This window comes from Lemur catta, chromosome 11, assembly GCF_020740605.2.
Source record: "Lemur catta isolate mLemCat1 chromosome 11, mLemCat1.pri, whole genome shotgun sequence".
Lineage (NCBI taxonomy): Eukaryota > Metazoa > Chordata > Mammalia > Primates > Lemuridae > Lemur > Lemur catta.
In genome coordinates, this window is record NC_059138.1 from 71654527 (window position 1) to 71675134 (window position 20608).

At 40.3% G+C, this 20608-nt stretch overlaps 1 protein-coding gene across 2 annotated transcripts in view; it reads right to left on the bottom strand.

Moving 5' to 3' along the window:
- C11H7orf31 (chromosome 11 C7orf31 homolog) overlaps positions 1 to 15211 on the bottom strand; it is a 36175-nt gene extending 20964 nt beyond the window's left edge. For both annotated transcript variants that reach the window (XM_045564567.1, XM_045564566.1), the window contains exons 1-3: positions 14887 to 15211; positions 14090 to 14247; positions 6197 to 6373 (exon numbers count right to left, since the gene is read on the bottom strand). In XM_045564567.1, coding sequence (XP_045420523.1) covers positions 6197 to 6373; positions 14090 to 14223 — 311 coding nt within the window. In that variant the 5' untranslated portion in view covers positions 14224 to 14247; positions 14887 to 15211. The remainder of the gene's footprint in view (positions 1 to 6196; positions 6374 to 14089; positions 14248 to 14886) is intronic.
- Positions 15212 to 20608: the final 5397 nt, after the last annotated feature.

Sequence of the window (20608 nt, forward strand, 5' to 3'; positions counted from 1 at the left end):
GATTCTGTTTCAGTAAATCTGGGACAGAGGCCAAGATTTTGCATTCACCATTTCTTAAGTGATGCTGATGCTGCTGGTCCATGGGCCACATGTTGAATAGAAAAACATGTTATTGTTGCTATTGTTGTTTAGAGTGAAGTCAACCAGCATGTTAGACTATCTAACCAGATGTTAGACTATCTAATATCTTTACAATACCCTCTCTAGATTTTGCTAGTTTCCTACACTTGGAACACATCATTTCCCCAGAAATTCATGTCCGGCCTTCCTAGCAACCAGGGTGCAAATGTGCCCTAAATTATGCCAATCATCCCCATCTGCACTAGATTTTGATTTGAACATGAGTAGCCTGAGAAAACAGGCTTCATGTGGGGGCCTCCACACTGCTAATAAGGTGGCAGCAGAGGTGTCCAGTTTTAACAGAGACACTTCCCCTGGATGAGGCCAGTCCTGGGAGTGGGTCTGACTACTCTTCCTGGAAGCTGAGCAATTAGTCTATTTCTCTGGCCTTCCTGGATTTTGTGAGATAATCTAATATCCTCTAATAAATCTTGCTCTTCAATACTAGCCAGACTGGATTCTGCTGTTTGCAACAAAAAAATCGTAACACATAAAAATGAATAACTTGTGTAATTAAAATTTAAGGTTAAAAAGAACAAAAGTGGTTTTATGGAAAAAATGAACTTTAAAAAAAAGCAAAAGTAATTTAAGTGAGATGTCCATAAGGCACTTAGCACAATGTGTGGCATAAAGAGGTACTTGATAAATCCTGATGTTTTTTTTTTTTTTTTTTTTTTTTTGACACAGAGTCTCGCTCTGTTGCCCGGGCTAGAGTGAGTGCCGTGGCATCAGCCTGGCTCACAGCAACCTCAGACTCCTGGGCTTAAGCGATCCTACTGCCTCAGCCTCCCGAGTAGCTGGGACTACAGGCATGAGCCACCATGCCCGGCTAATTTTTTGTATATATATTTTTAGTTGGCCAGATAATTCCTTTCTATTTTTAGTAGAGACGGGGTCTCACTCTTGCTCAGGCTGGTCTCGAACTCCTGACCTCGAGCAATCCACCCGCCTCGGCCTCCCAGAGCTAGGATTACAGGCGTGAGCCACCGCGCCCGGCCAATCCTGATGTTTTAAAAAGAGATTATTTTATTATTTTTATGGAAATGACACATCCTCATAAAAGTTTGAGTAATTACAGAAAAGTACACACAAATGCTACCAGGTAGAATATGATTATATATATGAGTCTAAAAATAGACATAAGGAAGTAAGAATGGAGAGGTGGACAGCTATAGTCAGAATTAAAGTTGCAAGAGAAGGATCAAAGTTCATGGTATTTTTAAGAGAAGATTAAAAATTTAAAATTTTATTAGCACTTAACAGATGAAAAAGAAAAACTGAAGGAATTCCTGAACTGTAGATATGTATCTTTTCACTACACAGGCCCTTCAGACCTGTATAAAATTTTAGAATATTTTGAAAACATTTAGCATGTCAGGGTCATTATTAATTTTTAGATAATATTGACTCTCAAGTATGAAAGATAAAATGATAAACCCCTGTGAACTGAAAATAAAATCCTAAGCCCTCTGCTAACTCAATGGACTCCTCTTGGCCAAGGGGACCCCCAAAATACCTTAAAACTGAGTTTCCAGCCATGATGGGATGGGGAGAGACAAAGCACAATTATACATGAACATAATTTCCTGTTCATAAATATTCATGACCCCTCCTATAGCTTGTTAAATATTAATATATATATTTGACCACCCTGCTCAGTATAAAATCTTATTCCTTTTGTCTGTCTTTGAAGCATGTGTGCTTGGCTTCTGGCTGGGTTCTGCTTCCCAGCCTGTTGGAATGGCCGCCCTTCATGAGAAATAAAGCTCTCCTTTTTCCAAAATATTATATAAATCTCGTTAATTTTTTTTAACAACCAAATACACATGCTTTTGCTTTCCCTCCCTCATCTCCCCATTTGGGTTTTGTATACAATCTGTACTTTCCCAGGGATTGTAACATTTACATTGTTCTACAACAGTAACTTTCCCACTTGTGGATTCAATGCCCACCACCAGCCCTTTTGCTACAGCTTCTCTGTTCTTGAGTTCTTTATTTTGATTCATTTTTTGGAATGTTAAATTTATTTTCAGGTTTTTTTTTAAAGAAGGGTGCTATATACTATAAGTTCTTTCATGCTTGTAGCCTTTATGTTTGATTAGCCATTTTGTTACAATAGTATCTTTGGGTTACATTTTCTTTTCCTCAAAACTTAGAAGATTTGTCTTTTAGCATTGGAAACGGCTATAGAGGCTTGAAGCTAGCCTCATTTTTCCTCCTTTTAGGTGACTTGCTTTTCCTGCTTGAATGTCTAAATTAGCCTTTATGAATTCAATTATGTGACCAGGTTATATCTCAATGTCAATAGTTCTATACCAGTTTTTCCCATTCTATGGTATCTTCTTTTTATCTTCAGAGTCCATTCTTCTTTAATTTCATGGGAATTATCTTGTGTATCTCCGAATACTGTTTTTCTGTTCCACTTATTAGATGCTCTACATTTGGGACATCAGTGTTCTTTATTATGAATAATTATGCCTCCTAGCCATCATTTTGTTCTTTTTATTGCTTTAATGCCCTTATCTTTTTCCTCTGCCTTCTCTGTGATTTTTTTTTGTCTCTATACTATTAAGTCAACTTTTAGTCACTTCTATTTCTTGTTTTTTCTTTTTTACTATATTTGTAAGTGTGGTTTTGTGACAGTGGTGTTTTTCTCATTTTTTCTTAACCTTGCAACCTCCCTTTTCATAACATTCTACTGCCTAATTATCTTGTCTTTTATTAGATTCATATACCTATTTAGTCCTTTTATAGGGCATCTGCTTTTTTATTTTCTGGGCTATGTTTTCTCTTAGACCTGGTTTCTTCATATATATACACGTGTGTGTGTATAAATTTATAAAGAAAGTTTATAGAGTTTTTCCTTCCAAATAGGATGATCTACTCATTCTTTTAATCTTCTCTTCAAATTGGAGCATTCTCAGGATTTTGTTGACACACTTGCCTTGATATGCATTTGGAATGTGGGGGTGGGGTTAGGCATAAGGCCTCTCAACCAATAGTGTGGCTCCCTGTGGACCCCCAACACTTCTAGGCAGAGTATGAAAATATGTGTGGGTGCTTTTATTTTGTTTGTCACAATGAATTCAGGATGCTACTGTTATTTATAGGTAAAGAACCAGGGATGCTAAACGTCTTGCAATATGTGGGACAAAGAACTGTCCTGCTCCAAATGCTTTCTTGGGGAACATTAAGTTAGGGCCTGGAATAAACTACATAGAATTTTCTTTCCTTGGCTGCCACTTCATATTGTCATATCAACTGTTAAGTATTTATTATCATCATCATTATTATTAAAGAGTACTAATTACTAGCAAATTCAAAGTATTCTTTAGTTCAAAGAACATTATATATCTATTTAAAAGCTTTTTACCAAAGCTTTTTTTGATGCTACTTTAGAGGAAGAATCCCATTTCCTTTCTCTTAGACAAAGTGAAAGTTTTGCTACTTCACCAAACTTATAAACAGAAATGTTTATAGAAGTAAAAACTAAGTTATAAATTTTCATTACTTTGTGACTTCATTCTTTTTTTGGGGGGGACAGATTTCTTGCTCTGTTGCCCAGGCTGGAATGCAGTGGCATGACCACAGCTCACTATAGCATCAAACTCCTGGGCTCAAGCAAGCCTCCCGTCTCAGCCTCTCTAGTTGCTGGGATTACAGGTGTAAGCCACCGTGCCTGGCTGGGATCTTTATTCTTTTAGTGAATGAATGCTGATTTGTCATGATTGACCTCATTTAGAATTTCTGAAACTTGCACATTGTGGGTCAGTAAATATTGCTAAAAGTTCCTTTAAAAGAGTTTAACTTAGATATATTTATGTCAAGAAGAATCAGAGGGGCAGTGATGTCCCACATGGCATGTCACTGACATTGCACTGGAATTTATATACATAAGTACAGCTAATTATATTTCCTTTAGTAAGTCATGCTCTTTTAACTTAACCTCAGACAAAATACTGTAGGACATCTCACCTAGACATTTTCCTAAGGAGTAGGTATTTTTAATTTCCAAAGTCTTATGACAGAGGGTTGGTGAGGCAAAGGAGTGATCCTATTCCCCACGAGGAGTGGGGTGAATGTGTGGCACCACAAAACCCCACTGAAAATCCCCTGCAGGGAAGGCAGTAAGGTGTGGTTGTGACACATCTTTTGTGGTTGTGACAGCCAGCTTTTATATGAACTAGATGAGGCTTGACATATCAGAGAGCTAGAAAATATTGTTATTTTGTTTAAAAGGCTCTTTTTAAGGAGAAAGAAAAATATTGTAGTAGAAGTTATTCCTTGTTAGGCAACAAGATAAAAGCTATTCTGTAGCAGTTTGCCAAGTGATTCGTACTATATCAGAAGATAGGACTTTGTCCTAAATATATTTTTAAGAGATAATATGTTAATACAATAACTTTTAACATAAAATGGTGTGAAGAAAATAGAATACATTAACTCACATTTCTGAGTCAGGTGATGACTGGCATTCTAAGCAGAGCAAATATTTCCTCTCTCTGTCTTAGAGTTGCATTCAGTAAGAGATCAAACACAAATCTTATTTCAAACTGGATTTCCCTTAAGAAACCAGTTTTCGGTTTTCTTTGTACACACTGGAATTCTGTATGAATACATCTAATTATTATAAAATATTGTGCATTTTAAAAAATATACTAATGTGGATACCCAATAGCTGTAAACTCCCTAAAGAGCCATACCCCCAGTCTCTAGAACAATGCTTGCTATACTCAAACTACTGAATAGATAAATGAATAAATGGTGAATAAATAAAATGAACAGATGAAGAGAACTTGGATTTTGGACTCAAACAAATCTGGAGTCAAATCCATATTCCACAATGTTATAACTGTCTTACCAAGCACATGTACTGAATATCTTGGGTCTCTGTAAAACCAGGATGACGACATCTACTTTACAAAGATAGTACAAATTTATATTATATTAGAAAGTAAGATTTATAGAGTGGGGACTTAAAAAAATGTGAATGAATGAATGAACTTGAGGTCCTCATTATCTATAATGTGTGTTAATGTATGAATCTTTCCCATTGGCCTCTTAGGTCTTTTCTTTTGTCTGCTTTTTATCATGTCTTTACTGAGGCTTAAAGAAGGTCATTCGTGGCACATGTCTGTGTTAATGTTTCTCTCTCTAGCTGCAGCTTGTCTTTCCTAATTTATTTCTCTTACATGCTTTGGAACAAAACATCAGTTAACTAGATTGTTAGTAAACTAGGTAATCAGGATTGTTAGACAAACCGGGAGTAAATAGGCTCTGTGCCAAGGTTTGATAGATTCTTTTTTTTTTGAGACAGAGTCTCACTCTGTTGCCTGGGGTTAGAGTGCTGTTGTGTCAGCCTAGCTCACAGCAACCTCAAACTCCTGGGCTCAAGCAATCCTTCTGCCTCAGCCTCCCGAGTAGCTAGGACTACAAGGCATACGCCACCATGCATGGCTAATTTTTTCAATACATTTTTTTAGTTGTCCAGCTAATTTCCTTCTATTTTTAGTAGAGATAGGGTCTCGCTCTTACTCAGGCCGGTCTTGAACTCCTGAGCGCAAACTATCTTCCCACCCCGGCTTCCCAGAGTCCTAGGATTACAGGCGGGAGCCACGGCACCCAGCCAAGGCTTTATAGATTCTGCTCTGAGTAAATTTCATAATCTTTAGAAAATATTTCATGTGACATTTGCTGCTCAGATTTTTTTGCTTTCTCTTTAATTTTAACCTGTTTTGAATACAGTTGCTGAGTGACTCTAAGATTTATAAATTATTATTGAAGTATTTTAATACTTAAAAACAATGCCCAGATTCTAATGACTATAATATTGATAAACAAATTACAAATCAAAAGTTCCCCAAACCAAAAACATCTGTATAAATTAGGCCAGCTCTTTGTTCAAGTAAAATCATTTTAAATTTAATCTCTCTTTCTCTTTCTGTCTCAGGAATGTTCCCATTTAGTTTGAGATAAGACATTTGGAGGCAGATTTAAGTTATCAAAGGATGCACAATAGAAATAAAGAAAAATGGATAATAAAGACTTTTATGTGAATGGCAGGAGGTTTATTTACCTTGGACAGGTGTCTCCCCCAAATCCATAATGCTGATGTCCTTTGCCCATGGCGCGAGGAAGTTTGCATTTCAGCCTGTGCTCCTCGGGGAGTGAGATTGGTATTATTCCACCGTATTCCCTTTCAGCGCCCCACGGAAGCCTACATCGTTGCTGTGATTCCCTGAATTCCCGATACCTGTGAAAGAAGAGAGACCTCTTTAAACAGCTTCAGCAACATAACATATGCTTAACTGCATACAATTCCTATTGCTTCATAAGTCTTTTCAGATCATATTTTTAGAACACAGAATTCTCAGTGTCAGGTACATTATGATATTAACAGATACTGGTTATTTAGGCATCACGGGACTGCAGAAGAAATGAGATTAAATTCCTGAGGACCTAGAGATTATCTTTTTCCCCAATAGTTGTAGTGTTTATTTTTTAAACAGCTTTATTGACATATAATTCAAATATCGCACAATTAAATAATTTAAAGCATACAATTCAATGGCTTTTAAATTTATTCACAGGTATGTGCAACTATCACCATGGTCAATTTTAGAACATTTTCATCATCTCAAAAAAACTCCTATATCCTTAAGCCACACCCCTTATGCCCTCTACCCTCACCCTATCCCTAAGCAACCACTAATCTACTTTCTGTCTATAGATTTGCCTATTCTGGACATTTCCTATAAATATAATTATGCGATATGTGGTCTTTTGTGGTGCACTTCTTTCACTTAGCATTATGTTTTCAAGGTTCATCCTGTCGTAGCATGTGTCAGCACTTCATACCTTTTAATGGCTGCATGACATTTCACCATATGGATATATCACATTTTGTTTATCCACTCACTTCATAGTGTCCTTTGAAGCAAAAGTTTTAAATTCTGATGAAGTTTATTTTATCTATTTTTTCTTTTGTTGTTTGTGCTTTTGATGTCGTTATCTAAGAATACATTGCCAAATCCAAGACCATGAAGATTTACCTCTGTGTTTTCTTCTAAGAGTTTTATACTTTTAGCTCTTGCATTTAGGTCTTTGATTCATAATGAGTTAATTTTTGTATATGGTATGAGATAAAGGTCTAACTTTATTCTTTTGCATGTGGCTATCCAGTTCTAGCAGTATTTGTTGAAAAGGCTTCTTCCTCATTGAATGGTCTTGGCCATGGATTATCTTTTGATTTTCAAAAATAAAGAGATTGTAAAGGAATGATACTAATATTGTAAAGGACCTACTTGCTCCTAAGTTCTATTTAGAGCTCCTATGATAATGGTTCTTAAAGTGTGGTCTGTAGACTAGTTGTATAAGAGTTTGCTAGACATACAAATTCTCAGGCTTCAACCCAGGACCTAGGAATCAGAATCGCTCAGGTTGGAAGTAATGTTTTCATAAGCCCTGCAGGTGATTCTTATACATGCTCAACTTTTAGAAGCACTGTCCTATTCAACAGTTACTGCCTACAGTAATCAGGTCTCCATATGTCAACACTTATAACAGTACTATTCAGTGGACTGAAGACATAGGAGTTTACTAAATTGGCTGGTAGGTCTTCGTCTGATCTTGAATCTGGTAGCTCAGATGATTTTCTCTGCTCTTTCCTAACAAAGAAGTAAAGGGCAGGGACTCTAGCTTGTTCACTGTTGTAACCATGCTTTACCGCAGTGCCTGACACACAAGAAGTGCTCAGTGAGTATCTACAGAATGAATGAATAAGATCAAAGAGATGGATTTGTTTCCTGGATGGCTTTCTAGGGTGCAGGAATGAAATTCTCTGGCAGGAGAGAGAGCCTCACAAAAACCCTTAAGAATATATCTGGCAAAAGATCTGCTTCCTGATTAGGAAGGATTTAATGATTTCTAGTTTCCAGTAATGGCAAGCAGCGTTATTTGTACCAAACTTCCCACTGAAAACAACTAAAAATGCTGGGAGGAAAAAACAAAATCTTAAAAAAAAAAATCTGTCTTGTTGACAAGACAGAAAGGGATGTGAGTGCTACAAAGAGGATAAATAGGAATCCAGTAAGGTAAACACAGAAGCCACTATTGCCCTCCCCAGGGCAGTGCCAATTCTGATAAATTTACATATTTATTTTAAGGGCCTTGCAAGGTGAGGGATACATAAATCATCCAGGTGAGGAATCAAAAGAAGACCATCTCCACAATAAGTGTGACCCTAAAAGCCTTAATTTCTCACATGAAAGGTGATTCAGAGGTAAACCAGCTTTCTAGTGGCCCAAGTTTGCATTCACCCAAAGCTTGACCTTGGATTGGTAGTAAGTGGCCCAGGATTGGTAATATGCCCCTAGGCACCTTGCAAGACAACAGGAGTCTTTTCAGGAGGAAGGGTTCTTGAGGGAATAATAAAATGAGTTCTAAAAGATGAATAGGACCTATCTAGATGGAAGAGAGGGAATACTGGGGTGGAGGAGGGATAACAGGTACAAAGGCCTAGAGATTAGAAAGGTTATAGAATTGAAGATTTCTGACAATGTTGGCTTTAGAATCCCTTTAGGGAAGAAACTTCTTTTGCTTGATGAAATATTTCGCTAAGCCACTGGCATGTGCATACAGACTCCACAAGCATGAGTGTTGGTAGGAGTCCAAGCAACCTCAGACTTATTACACTGCTCTGCAGTGGGAGGGACTTGTTTTTTGCTCTTGAGAGAGGAAGAGGAGAGGAAAGGAGAATAAAGGAAGAGGGAGAAGAGAGGAGGCAACAGGGTGGTTAGGATGCTGGGAACTATACTGGTTGAAAACCCCCTGAAAGAGCCCTGGTGACATCTGGGTTAAAGAACTTTTAAGAATATGGAAGTTATGGTTAAGAAGGGATTTTAAGTTCTATGTAGGATGGCATGATGTGACTTTCCCTCCTGGCCCCCAACAGTTCAGTGATATTTACCAGGCCCACAAATGCTCTGTGTGGAGGAGGTCTTTGGAGGAAATTGACAAACAACCGAGTTTTGTGTTTGGATTCGTGTGTTGCTGAACAGAAACAGCTTAAGTCGAACCCGGAACCCACAGTCATAAGTGACCGTGAGACTTTCAAGTGCCACCCCTAGCCTCAACCTGGAATTTGGATAAATTCTGGGGAATTCCACAAGGCATGGAGTAAAGATTTGAGTGGAACTTTCCTTGATCTTAAGGGCTGAGAAAATAAAGTTGAATTTTGGATTATTTTAGTGGAGCTGATATAGAATTCAGGAATTTGGGGCACAGTAAAGAAGAGCCATGGTGAGAGGGGAAACAAGGACGATATCCTGTGGGGTCTTCTAAGCCCTTTGGGCTACACTATGAGAACAACGGGGAGCCAGTCAGAAACACCGCAGAGAGCTCAGGAGAGAGGCATGAACTGTGAGGCCACTCTTTCCTTTGTACCAGTAGGGTGCTTGGCTTAATGTAACTGAAGAAGTAACACCCAGGACTGTCTAACAAATGGAATGTATTATCTTGTGAAGTCACTAGATTGAGGGTTGGTAAACTATGACCCACGGGCCAAATCCAACTCATCACCTGTTTTTGTAAATAAAATTTTATTGGAATGAAGCAATGACCACTCATTTATGTGTTGTCTGTAGTCTATGGCTGCTTTCACCCTACAATGGCACTGTTGAATAGTTGTAGCAGAGACTGTAAACCCTAAAATATTTACTATCTGGCTCTTAACAGAAAAAGTTTGCTAAGCCTGCACTAGCTAGTCAAGGAGAATCTCAGTGACCACTGATCTGGGTGCTGTAGAAGGGATGCTGGCATTCAGCTCCATCCTTTACGGCCCGCCACCAGCTCTTACTACGATCAACAGACATGGTTGGGGGACATGACAAGTGAAAAATATTTAAACATACTTGATTAATGACAACCTAAGCTTTAATATCTAAGTTTGTAAAAGTTATATTCAAATCATAAATGAGTCAATTTTTCAACATCTGACCCCTGTATATTACATGTCCCAGGAAGATGAGCCAGTAGAAAATGTTAATCAATCATCTGGGCTGGCATCCACCTAAAACCAGCAAGTTTCAGAAAACCACTTAAAATAAAAGGCAACGTATAAATAAGTCAAATTTCTCTTTTATTTTAGGGTCTCATGCCCTACTGCCCTTAGCTTTAATACTCATAGCAGTGTATAGAAGGAACCAAATTAAAACAAAAACTGAAGTTTTTAGGATATAGTAATTTTAGAGCTTAAATAAAACACATCTCCATAACAAAGAGAATAATAATCAAATAACTGGTACTATAATCTGTAGCTACAAAATTATATACTTGTTTTTGAGAAAGATACATTTCCTATGGATGAACCAATATCTCATTTTAAAGTCCACTGTATAGAATTTTGAGCATCAAATCCCAAATTCAGGAAGCTGAATTTAGTCAGTAATTACTAGGAGGCATGATTAAAGGAAAACTTGGAACAAATATAACCCTCATTTCTTAGTTGGCAGAGAACTAATATTTAAAAAAATATTCAAGAATCAGAAAGCAGGCCGGGCGCGGTGGCTCACGCTGTAATCCTAGCACTCTGGGAGGCCGAGGCGGGTGGATCGCTCGAGGTCAGGAGTTCAAGACCAGCCTCAGCAAGAGCAAGACCCCGTCTCTACTAAAAATAGAAAGAAAATATCTGGCCAACTAAAATATATATACAGAAAAAACATTAGCCGGGCATGGTGGCGCATGCCTGTAGTCCCAGCTACTAGGGAGGCTGAGGCGGTAGGATCACTTAAGCCCAGGAGTTTGCGGTTGCTGTGAGCTAGGCTGATGCCACGGCACTCACTCCAGCCCGGGCAACACAGCGAGACTCTGTTTCAAAAAAAAAAAGAGAATCAGAAAGCAAAGAAGTGAATCCAGAAATAAAATAGTAGCCTATAGTGAATCCTAAGCATTTCTCAAGGCACCTGCTTAATTGATATGTTTGTTTGCCTAAAGAGCTTTCGAACTTGCTAGAGGTAAGGAGAAGTCAGCTGAATGGAAAGAGGATGGGAATCTGATGATTTTGAATAGCTGTCCTCACACTTAAATTTTCAATGGAAGAAATACAAAAGAATATTACCTGTTTACTTTCTATTTTTAAAGGAAATCAAGCGAGATTGTCTAAAATAGTGGCTACTATAATTGTTTTAAAATAGGTACTTGAACAAAGTAATTAAAGTATAATGATTAACTTGCTCTTGGTCAATAGGTAAGCCAGAACCATAATTGTGGTTTTCTTACCATTTTCAGTGCTTTTTGCTATCCTAGTAGTAAACTGAAAAACTTCTAAAAAATGCAGATTCTGTTGCCCCACCTCAGACCTAATGAGTCAGAATATCTATAGCTGGATCCTGGAAATCTGTATTATTAGAAAGCTCCTCAGGTGATTTTGATATAAGACCAGTCCTGTCTACATACCAATCCTGGGGAACGATGGAGCTAGATTGGATTGCCTATTGTGAAATGAAAAAAAAAGTAGACTGATGTGAGGAAATAATTTTGTACCAGTTAAAATTGCCAAGTCTGTGCAAAATAAATCAAGATATTTAAAAACAATGTCCCTTTAAGTACATCCATGTTTAGAAAACTAAGCTGCTGGGAGCTAACATATGCTAGGTCTCACGCTCATTCTTACCATTATGAAGGGTAATCCCTAAAAACCAGGAACTTTTTGGTTTGCATGGTTTTATTTTGCTTTTGAGAGGCCTTGTACTTTTGAGTTGGGAGCCACACACCCTGACCTCAAGAAGTGAGCCTCAGCAATGATAGAGCACAGGGACCATTGTTGTCCTGGTGACACTTTCCAGAGCAGTTCAATGAGTTTCACGGAGGGCAAGGAGAATCTTCTGTAAGCTGTCTGGATGCTTTTTAAGAGGGAGTTAAAAGGAGAGGTTCTGAAAACACATGATTATCCTCGCTCTCTCAATCCGGGAATTCTTAAAGGGAAGAATTCACATGAAATAAAACGGAAAGCAAGTTTTAGGTAGTAGAAGCCAGGAACATGGTTGTACCTAGCTATAGCTTCAAATAATACCGTCTTGTAGTTTATAGGTAGCTGACCTTATGTTGTGTTTAATTTTATAACCAGTTGATGATAAGCTACATTTTCTCAAAGGTGCTTTTCTTAAATTTCATACCAGTTAAGGGGTTGGGAGCCAATACTAACCAAGCACAGGACCATTTAGGTAGAAGGGGATCAATATTTCAGTGAAAAGCCTTTGATGAGTGCTTTTTGAGGCCACAGTGAATTCATTCAGACATGGCAGCCTTAAGTTCTTACTCAGATTACTTTTGGCCAAATATAAAACCTCACATTACTGCTTTTGAGCCAGGGACAACTGCCTATCCCCAGATCACACATGCTCTGCTAAGGGTTTCATTTGACTCATCTGCCTAATGTGATGGCCCTTGGAGTTGAAGAGGAATTTAGGGCTGACAGCCACTCTTGTGAATCAGGTTAACAATGGAGGAGCATGGGCAGCATAGACTGACTCAGAAGTATAAGTAACACAAGCCCTTTAACCCCAAATATAAAAATACTCCTTTTAATTAAGTGAAAATAGCAATTTACATATAAAAAATTGAATATTATCTTTACATTTAAAAAAATGGAGAGGGCACATACTGAGATGTTAACACATTGGTTATTATTTCTGGATAAAGGAAGTACAGAGGTTTTCTTTCCTGTGCTTTAATTTCATAATTTTTCTCTTGCAAAAATGGATACTTAAAAAAAATTTCTTTTTTTATAGAGACAGAGTCTATGTTGCCCAGGCTGGTCTTAAACTTCTAGCTTCAAGCAATTCTTCTGCCTTGGCCTCCCAAAGGCTGAAATTACAGCCATGAGCCACCATATCCAGTCCTTGTTTTCTTTATGGATTTGTATGATCTCTAAGTTATAAGGAACATGTATTAATTTTACAATTAAGGAAAAAAAACTTTTCCTTTTTTAATATAAAGGGCATATTTATAAACTGGAAAAGATCCATGGAAGATCAAGACGGTGAAAGTCTAGATACAAGAAGAAAGAAGAGCAAAGTCTGTGAGAATCAATGTTTAGTCTGGCAAAGACAACTCTTAAAGAGGCCAAAAGAATCTTCAAACTCTTTGAAGAGCTGCTAGCGTAGGGTTGATTCAGAGGAAAGAACCAGAGTCGACAGGTAGAAATTATAAGGAGGAAGAATGTTCTCATAGAAAGAAAATTATCTGACAATCAAAAGCATTCAAAAATGGAATGGACTGCTTGTGTGGTAGTGCTGTCCCATTCTGGAAGCTAGGTGACTTCTTGTCTCATTTCCTAAAGAAAGACTTCTTAGATAAGAGACATGACCAAGTGAACTTAAAAAACATAAAACAAGAAAACAGCCACACTGTCTATTTCTTTTACTGTCCAAGTGTTTTGAGATTTTTTTTCCCCTCAAAATCAGTTCAAGAAAATACAATACAAAAAAATTTGGAACTAAAATCTTGTCAAATTACTTGACCGTACTTCTTATTTCATATGTAAAATGGGGATGATAATATTACTTATAAGGTTGTCATGAGGGTTAAAAGAATTACTACATACAGAGCATTTGGTACAGTGCTGACACATAGTGATCACTAGATGTTAGATGCAATTTTTATCATAATGTGTAATTAATGTGTTATAGGTAATTTGGTAAAGCAGAAATTTCAATTACTATGAGCAACAGGTTCTGCATTTTTGAGCAAATGGTAGTAGGGCATGTTAGGAAACCAATATAATAACCTTTATAAAATAAAATAAAAAATCTTTAAGACAGAGTAACTTCTAAACGAGGGATGGAATTCTACTGCATGCAGTGGATGAAATTGATGTCTGCATTTTACTAGTACATAGCCACTTGCTTCTCAAAAAATACACTAATATATTCAAACGCTTTCTTGTTTGCTTTTTCTAGTTTTGTTTTACCTGTCCTCTGAGGCAGTTGGGCGAGGAGTTGTTTGTAGGGGAGTGTGCAATTCATTAGAGTAAAAGGTGTTTGACAGTATGTCAGATCCTTCAAGCTCCCTGCAACAGTAGGGCCTGCCATGAATTACCTCCATGCTCCTTGGCTAAAAAGGCACAATCTGGAAAAGAAAAGGAGGGCACATTTTGTTTGGGAGACAAGGCAGGCAAGAAACACGTTTTGTACTGCTGAATTGTTCAACTCAACACTGCAAAGACATCAGGGACTTCCTTACTCACCAAAGCCCGTATGTGGACTCTGTGATGTCAAATCAGTAATAAACAGCGACTTAAGTTCTGTGGAAGTAAACTTCAGCTGAAACAAATCCACAAAGTGGAAAATGTTTCCAAGTAGAATCTAAACACTACTTAGTCCATACAAGCCTGCTACTTCGCAGACATTGGCTGAAATTCAATTCTTGCCTCAAATCTAACCATAATTATTCAAGAAAAACTCAGCAAGACCCACGGGGAAAATCAGAGACTCATCATCCAACAGAATCAAGACTGTTCTGAAGGCTTCGGGGATTCTCGACCAGAATCCCTTTGCAGAGAGGTGGAGACTGAGTGGTGCAGTATGAACGGGACCCCACAGGGGATTCCTGGCTCCCAAATGCGTGGGTGAGAGACCCAAGCCCCCCTGGGACTTGAGGGTAAAGCCGAGGAGGCTCAGAGGTTGGGACCGAGGGTCCCGGGATCTGAGGCCGAGCCTCCGGCCATCCTTGCCCCGCCAAGCGGCGCCTCAGGGGGTTCCAACGCACCTGGGACATCAGCCTGGGAGCGCCACGGGACGGCGCCTCCGCTTCCCCTCCCCAGAGCCGGCGGGCTCCGTGGGGCGTGGAATTTCGCGGTCTTCCGCACCTGCGGCCCCGGGACGCTTGTTGGCAGGTGCGGGCGAGGGAGAGAGAGGGACCGCGGGCGGGCCGAGGGTGGGGTTGAGGGCGCCTGTGACGGTGACCGTGACCATGGCACTAGGTAATGCAGGACTGAGGGGCGGGGGCCTCCTGGGTGGCGGGCGGGGAGCCGCAGGCCGCTCTTAGAGGTCTCCGGAAAGCGAGCCCACGAGCTCCGGGACAGGCAACTATGGGAAGCAGGGCCGGAAGTGAAGAGAAGGGAGAGAGACACCCAGTCAGACGGTGAAATGGGCTCTTCCGCCACCGCCCCCGGCCCCGCCCCCTTCAGACCCGGCCTCACCCGCCCCAAGGAGCCCCCTGGCGGCGGAGGCCGCGAGTGCAAGTTCCCCTTCCAGGGCTACCTAGTCTGGAGATGTCCCCGGGCTGAGGCGTTCCCTCTGTGGACGGGGAGGAGGAAGAGCACTCGTCCAGGGGAGACTGTGGGGAGGCGGGAGCGTCCGACCTGTCCTCCTCCCCGACTCACCTTTAGGTAATGGGGGATAGAGCGGCCAGGTTGACGGTGGGGTCTGCAGGCTTCTGCAAGCGCAGCCCCAGTTTAGCACCAAAGTGAGCCTCTGCCCTGCCTCCCCTGGTGGGTGAGGACGTGGCAAAGGCCTTTAGCTGCCCTGACCCCAAGGGCCCAGCCCCACCTCCATTACCAGAGGTCACCCCAAAAGAAACAAGTGCGAACCACGTTTCTGCACCTACATGGCCGTGAGCTTCTGCGATGGCTGAGGAAGGAACGGGAGTGGGGAATGTTATTCTTCGGATGTGAAAGGCTAGAACTGAGCAGAAGAAGGTGGGGGCGAGAGTGACCACTTCTGAGAACGGAGGTATGACGGTGTTTTTGCCGTTCTCTGCCTATTTTCCAACTTTTTATTAACCGGCTAGTAGATATTCATTTTGTGCCGCCTTCTAAGTGCGTGTTTCCTGGTGGGGGAAGAAAGGCGAATTGGATAGTAGGCCTAGTGGTGATTCTGTAGTCTTGGTGCATTTCTCAGTCCCGGCACCTCTCCCAACCCTCAGGTAGCTGCCACCCACCAAGCCTGACCAAGAAGATCCTGCTGGAGACAGAATTGTGAATTAAGTGTTTGACACCTTCACCCATGTTTTTTTTCCAATTTCTGGTAAGGTTTCTTTTTTTCAGTTTCTGGTAGAAGACCGCGTCCTTGCCTTTTGCCCTTTTGCTGCTCTTGTGTGTCCTGGATCTCCCATTAAATACCTCATCAGCCCCGCCCATTTCCTGTCCCCAGCCTTCCAGTACTTTCCATGCTTCAACTTTTCCTCATGCTGGACCTTCATCATGGCTTAATTCTTCCCGGAAGGAATAATTGAGCTTAGCAGATACAATCAGAGGTATCTGATGAAAATGCATCTCTAGCCTTGTATGTATGTGGATGGTGGTAACGAGTGGGAAGTTGTGGCAACTACAGGTTGAATGACCAGGATATGTGGTGATAACCTCCAGGTTCTAGTGGGTTTGAATTTTGTTTATAATTTCTCTTTAATTAATTAACTTTTTTAAGAGACAGGGTCTTGGTCCCTAGCACAGGCTTGAGTGCAGTGGTGCAATCATAGCTCACTGTAACCTGGAACTCCTGGGCTCAAACAATCCTACCCTCTCTGTCTCCAGAGTAACTAGGACTATAGGCACATGCTACCACAGCAGGCTAATTTTTAAAAAACTTTTTTGTGGAGATGGGGTCTTACTATGTTGCCCAGGCTGGTCTTGAACTCCTGGCGTCAAGCGATCCTCCTGATTTGGTCTCCCAAAGTGCTGGGATTACAGGCGAGAGCCACTGCACCCGGCCTGAAATTTTATTTTATGTCAAATGAGTGTGAAGAGTAGGAAAATGTAATGAATTATTTTTATCCTTTTCATTTTTCAAATAAAATTTACAGGCAAGGAAAATTCATTGTCAGGTCCTTGTGAAACAATTGTGCTCTTTGGAAATGCTTCTCCATCTGAAAGTTCTCAGGGTTATCAGGATTGTGTCTATTTGTTTGACTAACACTCTTTATTCTTAGGTTTTGTGATTTAATTCACTCCACCTCAGCCAGCAGATGATGTGTGTGTGTGAGACCCCAACACACAAAATAGCTTCCTACCCAGGGATGCTCAAAGTGATTGACTTATTCTGTGTATCACGGCCAGTGGGGTCAGTAGCTTCAGATCGCCTTCCTTCTACTTCTGACATGTTGATCTCTTTTTTTACCACCTCACTTCACTAGTAATCCTTTAAGCTGGAAAGATGAAATTTGGTAATGAAAATAATATATGCATAGAATACTGTATCTGGGTTGACAGAACCAGTTGACAGCTAGACCTTTCGTCTTCAGGTAAAGAATGTATAGGAAGTATAATAATGTAAAGCATGAATTATATAGTCTATAACCTTTCTTTTAAGTCTGTTATAGAGACCTTTAACAAAGTGGTATTTGAAAATGAATTAAATAAGTTTTTGAGGGACTCAGTATGAGTATTTTTTAAATGAAAAAATTTTGGGTCTGATGCCTTGCCTAGAAGATGTATTGAGAAATCTCTTTCAATAACTTTAAAATATGAAATTTAAAAAAATTGAGTGGTTTCAGTGTATATACCTTTTTACTAAAATAACAATTAAAAATATATATTCTGCTGGCTTTAAACTATAAATGAGTTAAATGACTCTTTAATATTATTATTATTATTTTGCCTTGAGTAGCTAAGGAACTATGTGGCCATTTAGTAATGAACATTGACATGACATAGATGCACATATATAAAAAATGTGCTTATTTAGTAAATGGTCACTACTTGCCTAGAATGTGTCAGGGGTTGTCACAGCACCTACAATCTATGAGGATGTGGAGCAGTGAATAGTCATAATCCAGTGGTGTAAGTGCGTGACTGGGGGAGCTGGCGAGCACATTTGCTGTAGGAGTCCATAGCTACCTCTCCAAGACCCCTTCCATTGTGAAAGGAGAAAAAGGCATAAAGATGGGTGGGATTGCAGGTTAATTTCTAAACTGGGGGAGGAGGTTGAGACAGGAAGTTGAGAAAGGTAAATAGGTCAGATGATTTGCTGAGAATGAGGACAGAAGATGAGGTGGAAAGTGTGAGTAGTGGAGAAGGTTTGAAAGAGTTGTTTTTGGGGAAAGGGAGTGCTTTTAGCAGAAAAGAATAACTACTATTTACCTAGAGTTGCCACCTTTTACACTTGTTATACTTACTTCACTTGCGCTTAACAGCCTGGTTAGGTAGGTGAATGTGATGTAATACAGAAGAATAGCTGGTGACCTGGGGTTCTTCAGTGCACTGAACCAATAGGGAAAGAGTACAAGGGTTTACTGTATTGGCTGCAATAACTGGTCTCAGTTACTTAGGGGGAATGGGTTGCTGCTATACAGTAGGGGAAGGGAAGATTCCGAGAATTCTCCGGGATTTTTGGGGGTGCCTTTTTGTTCATGTTCAAAGATAAAAGTTAATGGAAAACTATAGCAGCCCAATAAAGGCACCACCACTGGTTCAGATCTTTCAGGCATACTCCCCAGGTAAAAAACCCTTCCTCTGGTACAGTCTGAGAGCAGAGGGAACATGGAATAGATGGTAGAATAAGGAAGTTATAAATATCAATCCCAGCCTCAGGAGTTACAGATGGTCATGAGGACTATGGGAATGCTGCGTATTTTATTCCTAGCTTCTGCTGGTAACTAGACTCCAAAGATGGCCCCAGTGAACCCCCACCTGCTATTCATACTTGTTTGTAGCTCCCTCACAGATTTGTACTGGCTGCCTGGTCTGTGACTCGTGTCAACCACTTAAATGCAGCAGAAGTGAAACTGTGCCAGTTCTAGACCAAGTCCTTAGGAGGACTGTCAGCTTCCACTTTCTCGCTCTTGGAACTCTTGATTTTGGAATCCCTGAGCCACCATGAAATGAGTGTACCACCTTGCTGGAGAGACACTGTGGCAGGACTGCATAGAAGGCAGGCTCTGTTGTTAGAGTATCCCCATCATCTAAAGAGATGACTCTAGCCTCAGCTGCCATCTGACTGCAGCAATATGAGGGGCCCTGAGAGAGACCAGCAGAAGAACTGCCTAGATGATCTCAGCCAACCTACCAAATCAAGAGAGATAAAATGGGTGTTCTTTAAAACCACCAAGTTCTGGGATGATTTTTTTATGCAGCAATAGATAACTAAAATACTTGTCACATATATGTTTGTATATATTACATAATTTGTTCTCTGTTGCCTTTCTTCTATTTTTATATTAGGGTGGTTGTTAGTGGTTGACTTTACAATTTAGTATATAGGGTACAGCATATTTTGGTGAGATTGTAGTTAATCTAGAAAAGGAAATAACATCACCCAGAAATGGATATGGTAACTATTAGGACCTTCTGGGGAGAGGATGATAGAATCCTCATTTGTATGAACAATAATGGGGTGGTTTTAGGTGGAAGCAGGCCATATTATTATTGGATTGGCATTTAAATATGGATAGAAATGTGTGCATGAATACTGGTAGCCAAAGGAGTGGACTGTGCTGGTTATTGGCTTCACTTTGAAGCCCATCCTTCTGCAGTTCTAAGGCAGAGATTCTATAAATTACATTTCTCAGACTCTCACCAGCTGACCTTCCATTGGATTCTGCCAATGGAAGGAACAAGGGGAGAAGGAGATTTCCTTGCTGCTTTCAGCGCCTGCCTCCAGCAGTAGTGGATAGCTCTAGCTCCAGCCTCCGGCTCCTTTCGGGAGTCCCCCGCACCAGCCTTGCTGTGCCCCTCAGTGGTACCAACAGCATTCCACAGCCAGGTTACATCCATTGACAGTGGGGGCTGCCAGTTACTCCTCACCCTTTCTCTGCTGGGCCTTGCCCCTGGATCATCTGTATACACTCACCAGGTCATATCCCCTTTTCAGAGGTTCAAGCACTGGCTACATAGTGTTTCCTTACCAGAGGTCTGAAAACTAGCTATGACAAGCTTCATGCCCCTGGAGTTCTGTGCACCAACCCACATGGGAGTCCTACCCCCAGGCTCTTAGCTTCTGGAAACACCACCTCTCTTTTTGATCCCTCTGTCCTAGGGCCAGTAGTTTCTTTTTGAAGTTATGGATGTTTGGGTTACTTTGCATTTCCATTTTGCTTTTTTTAAACCAATCCTTAAGTCATCTGTGCTTGGGGAAATGTTGGTGGAAGGACACAAATTTTCAGTTAGACAGAAATAAGTTTAAGAGATCTATTGTTACATCATGGTCACCAAAGTTAATAATACAGTTGTCCCTTAGTATTACCAGGGTATTGGTTCCAGAAACCCCCACATAAACCAAAATCTTTGCAGTCTCAAGTCCCCCAGTCAACCCTGCAGAATCCGTGGATACAAAAATTTGGCCCTTCTTGTATGCAGGTTTTGCATCCACTGAATACTGTATTTTTGATCCCCATTTGGTTGTGGATGGGGAACCCACTGATATTGAGGGCCGGTTGTATTTATTGAAAAAATTTGCATATAAGTGGACCCTCTAAGTTCAAACCCACATTGTTCAAGGGTCAACTGTATATTGTATATAGTCATGTGTCTCATAGCAACGTGTTGATAAATGAC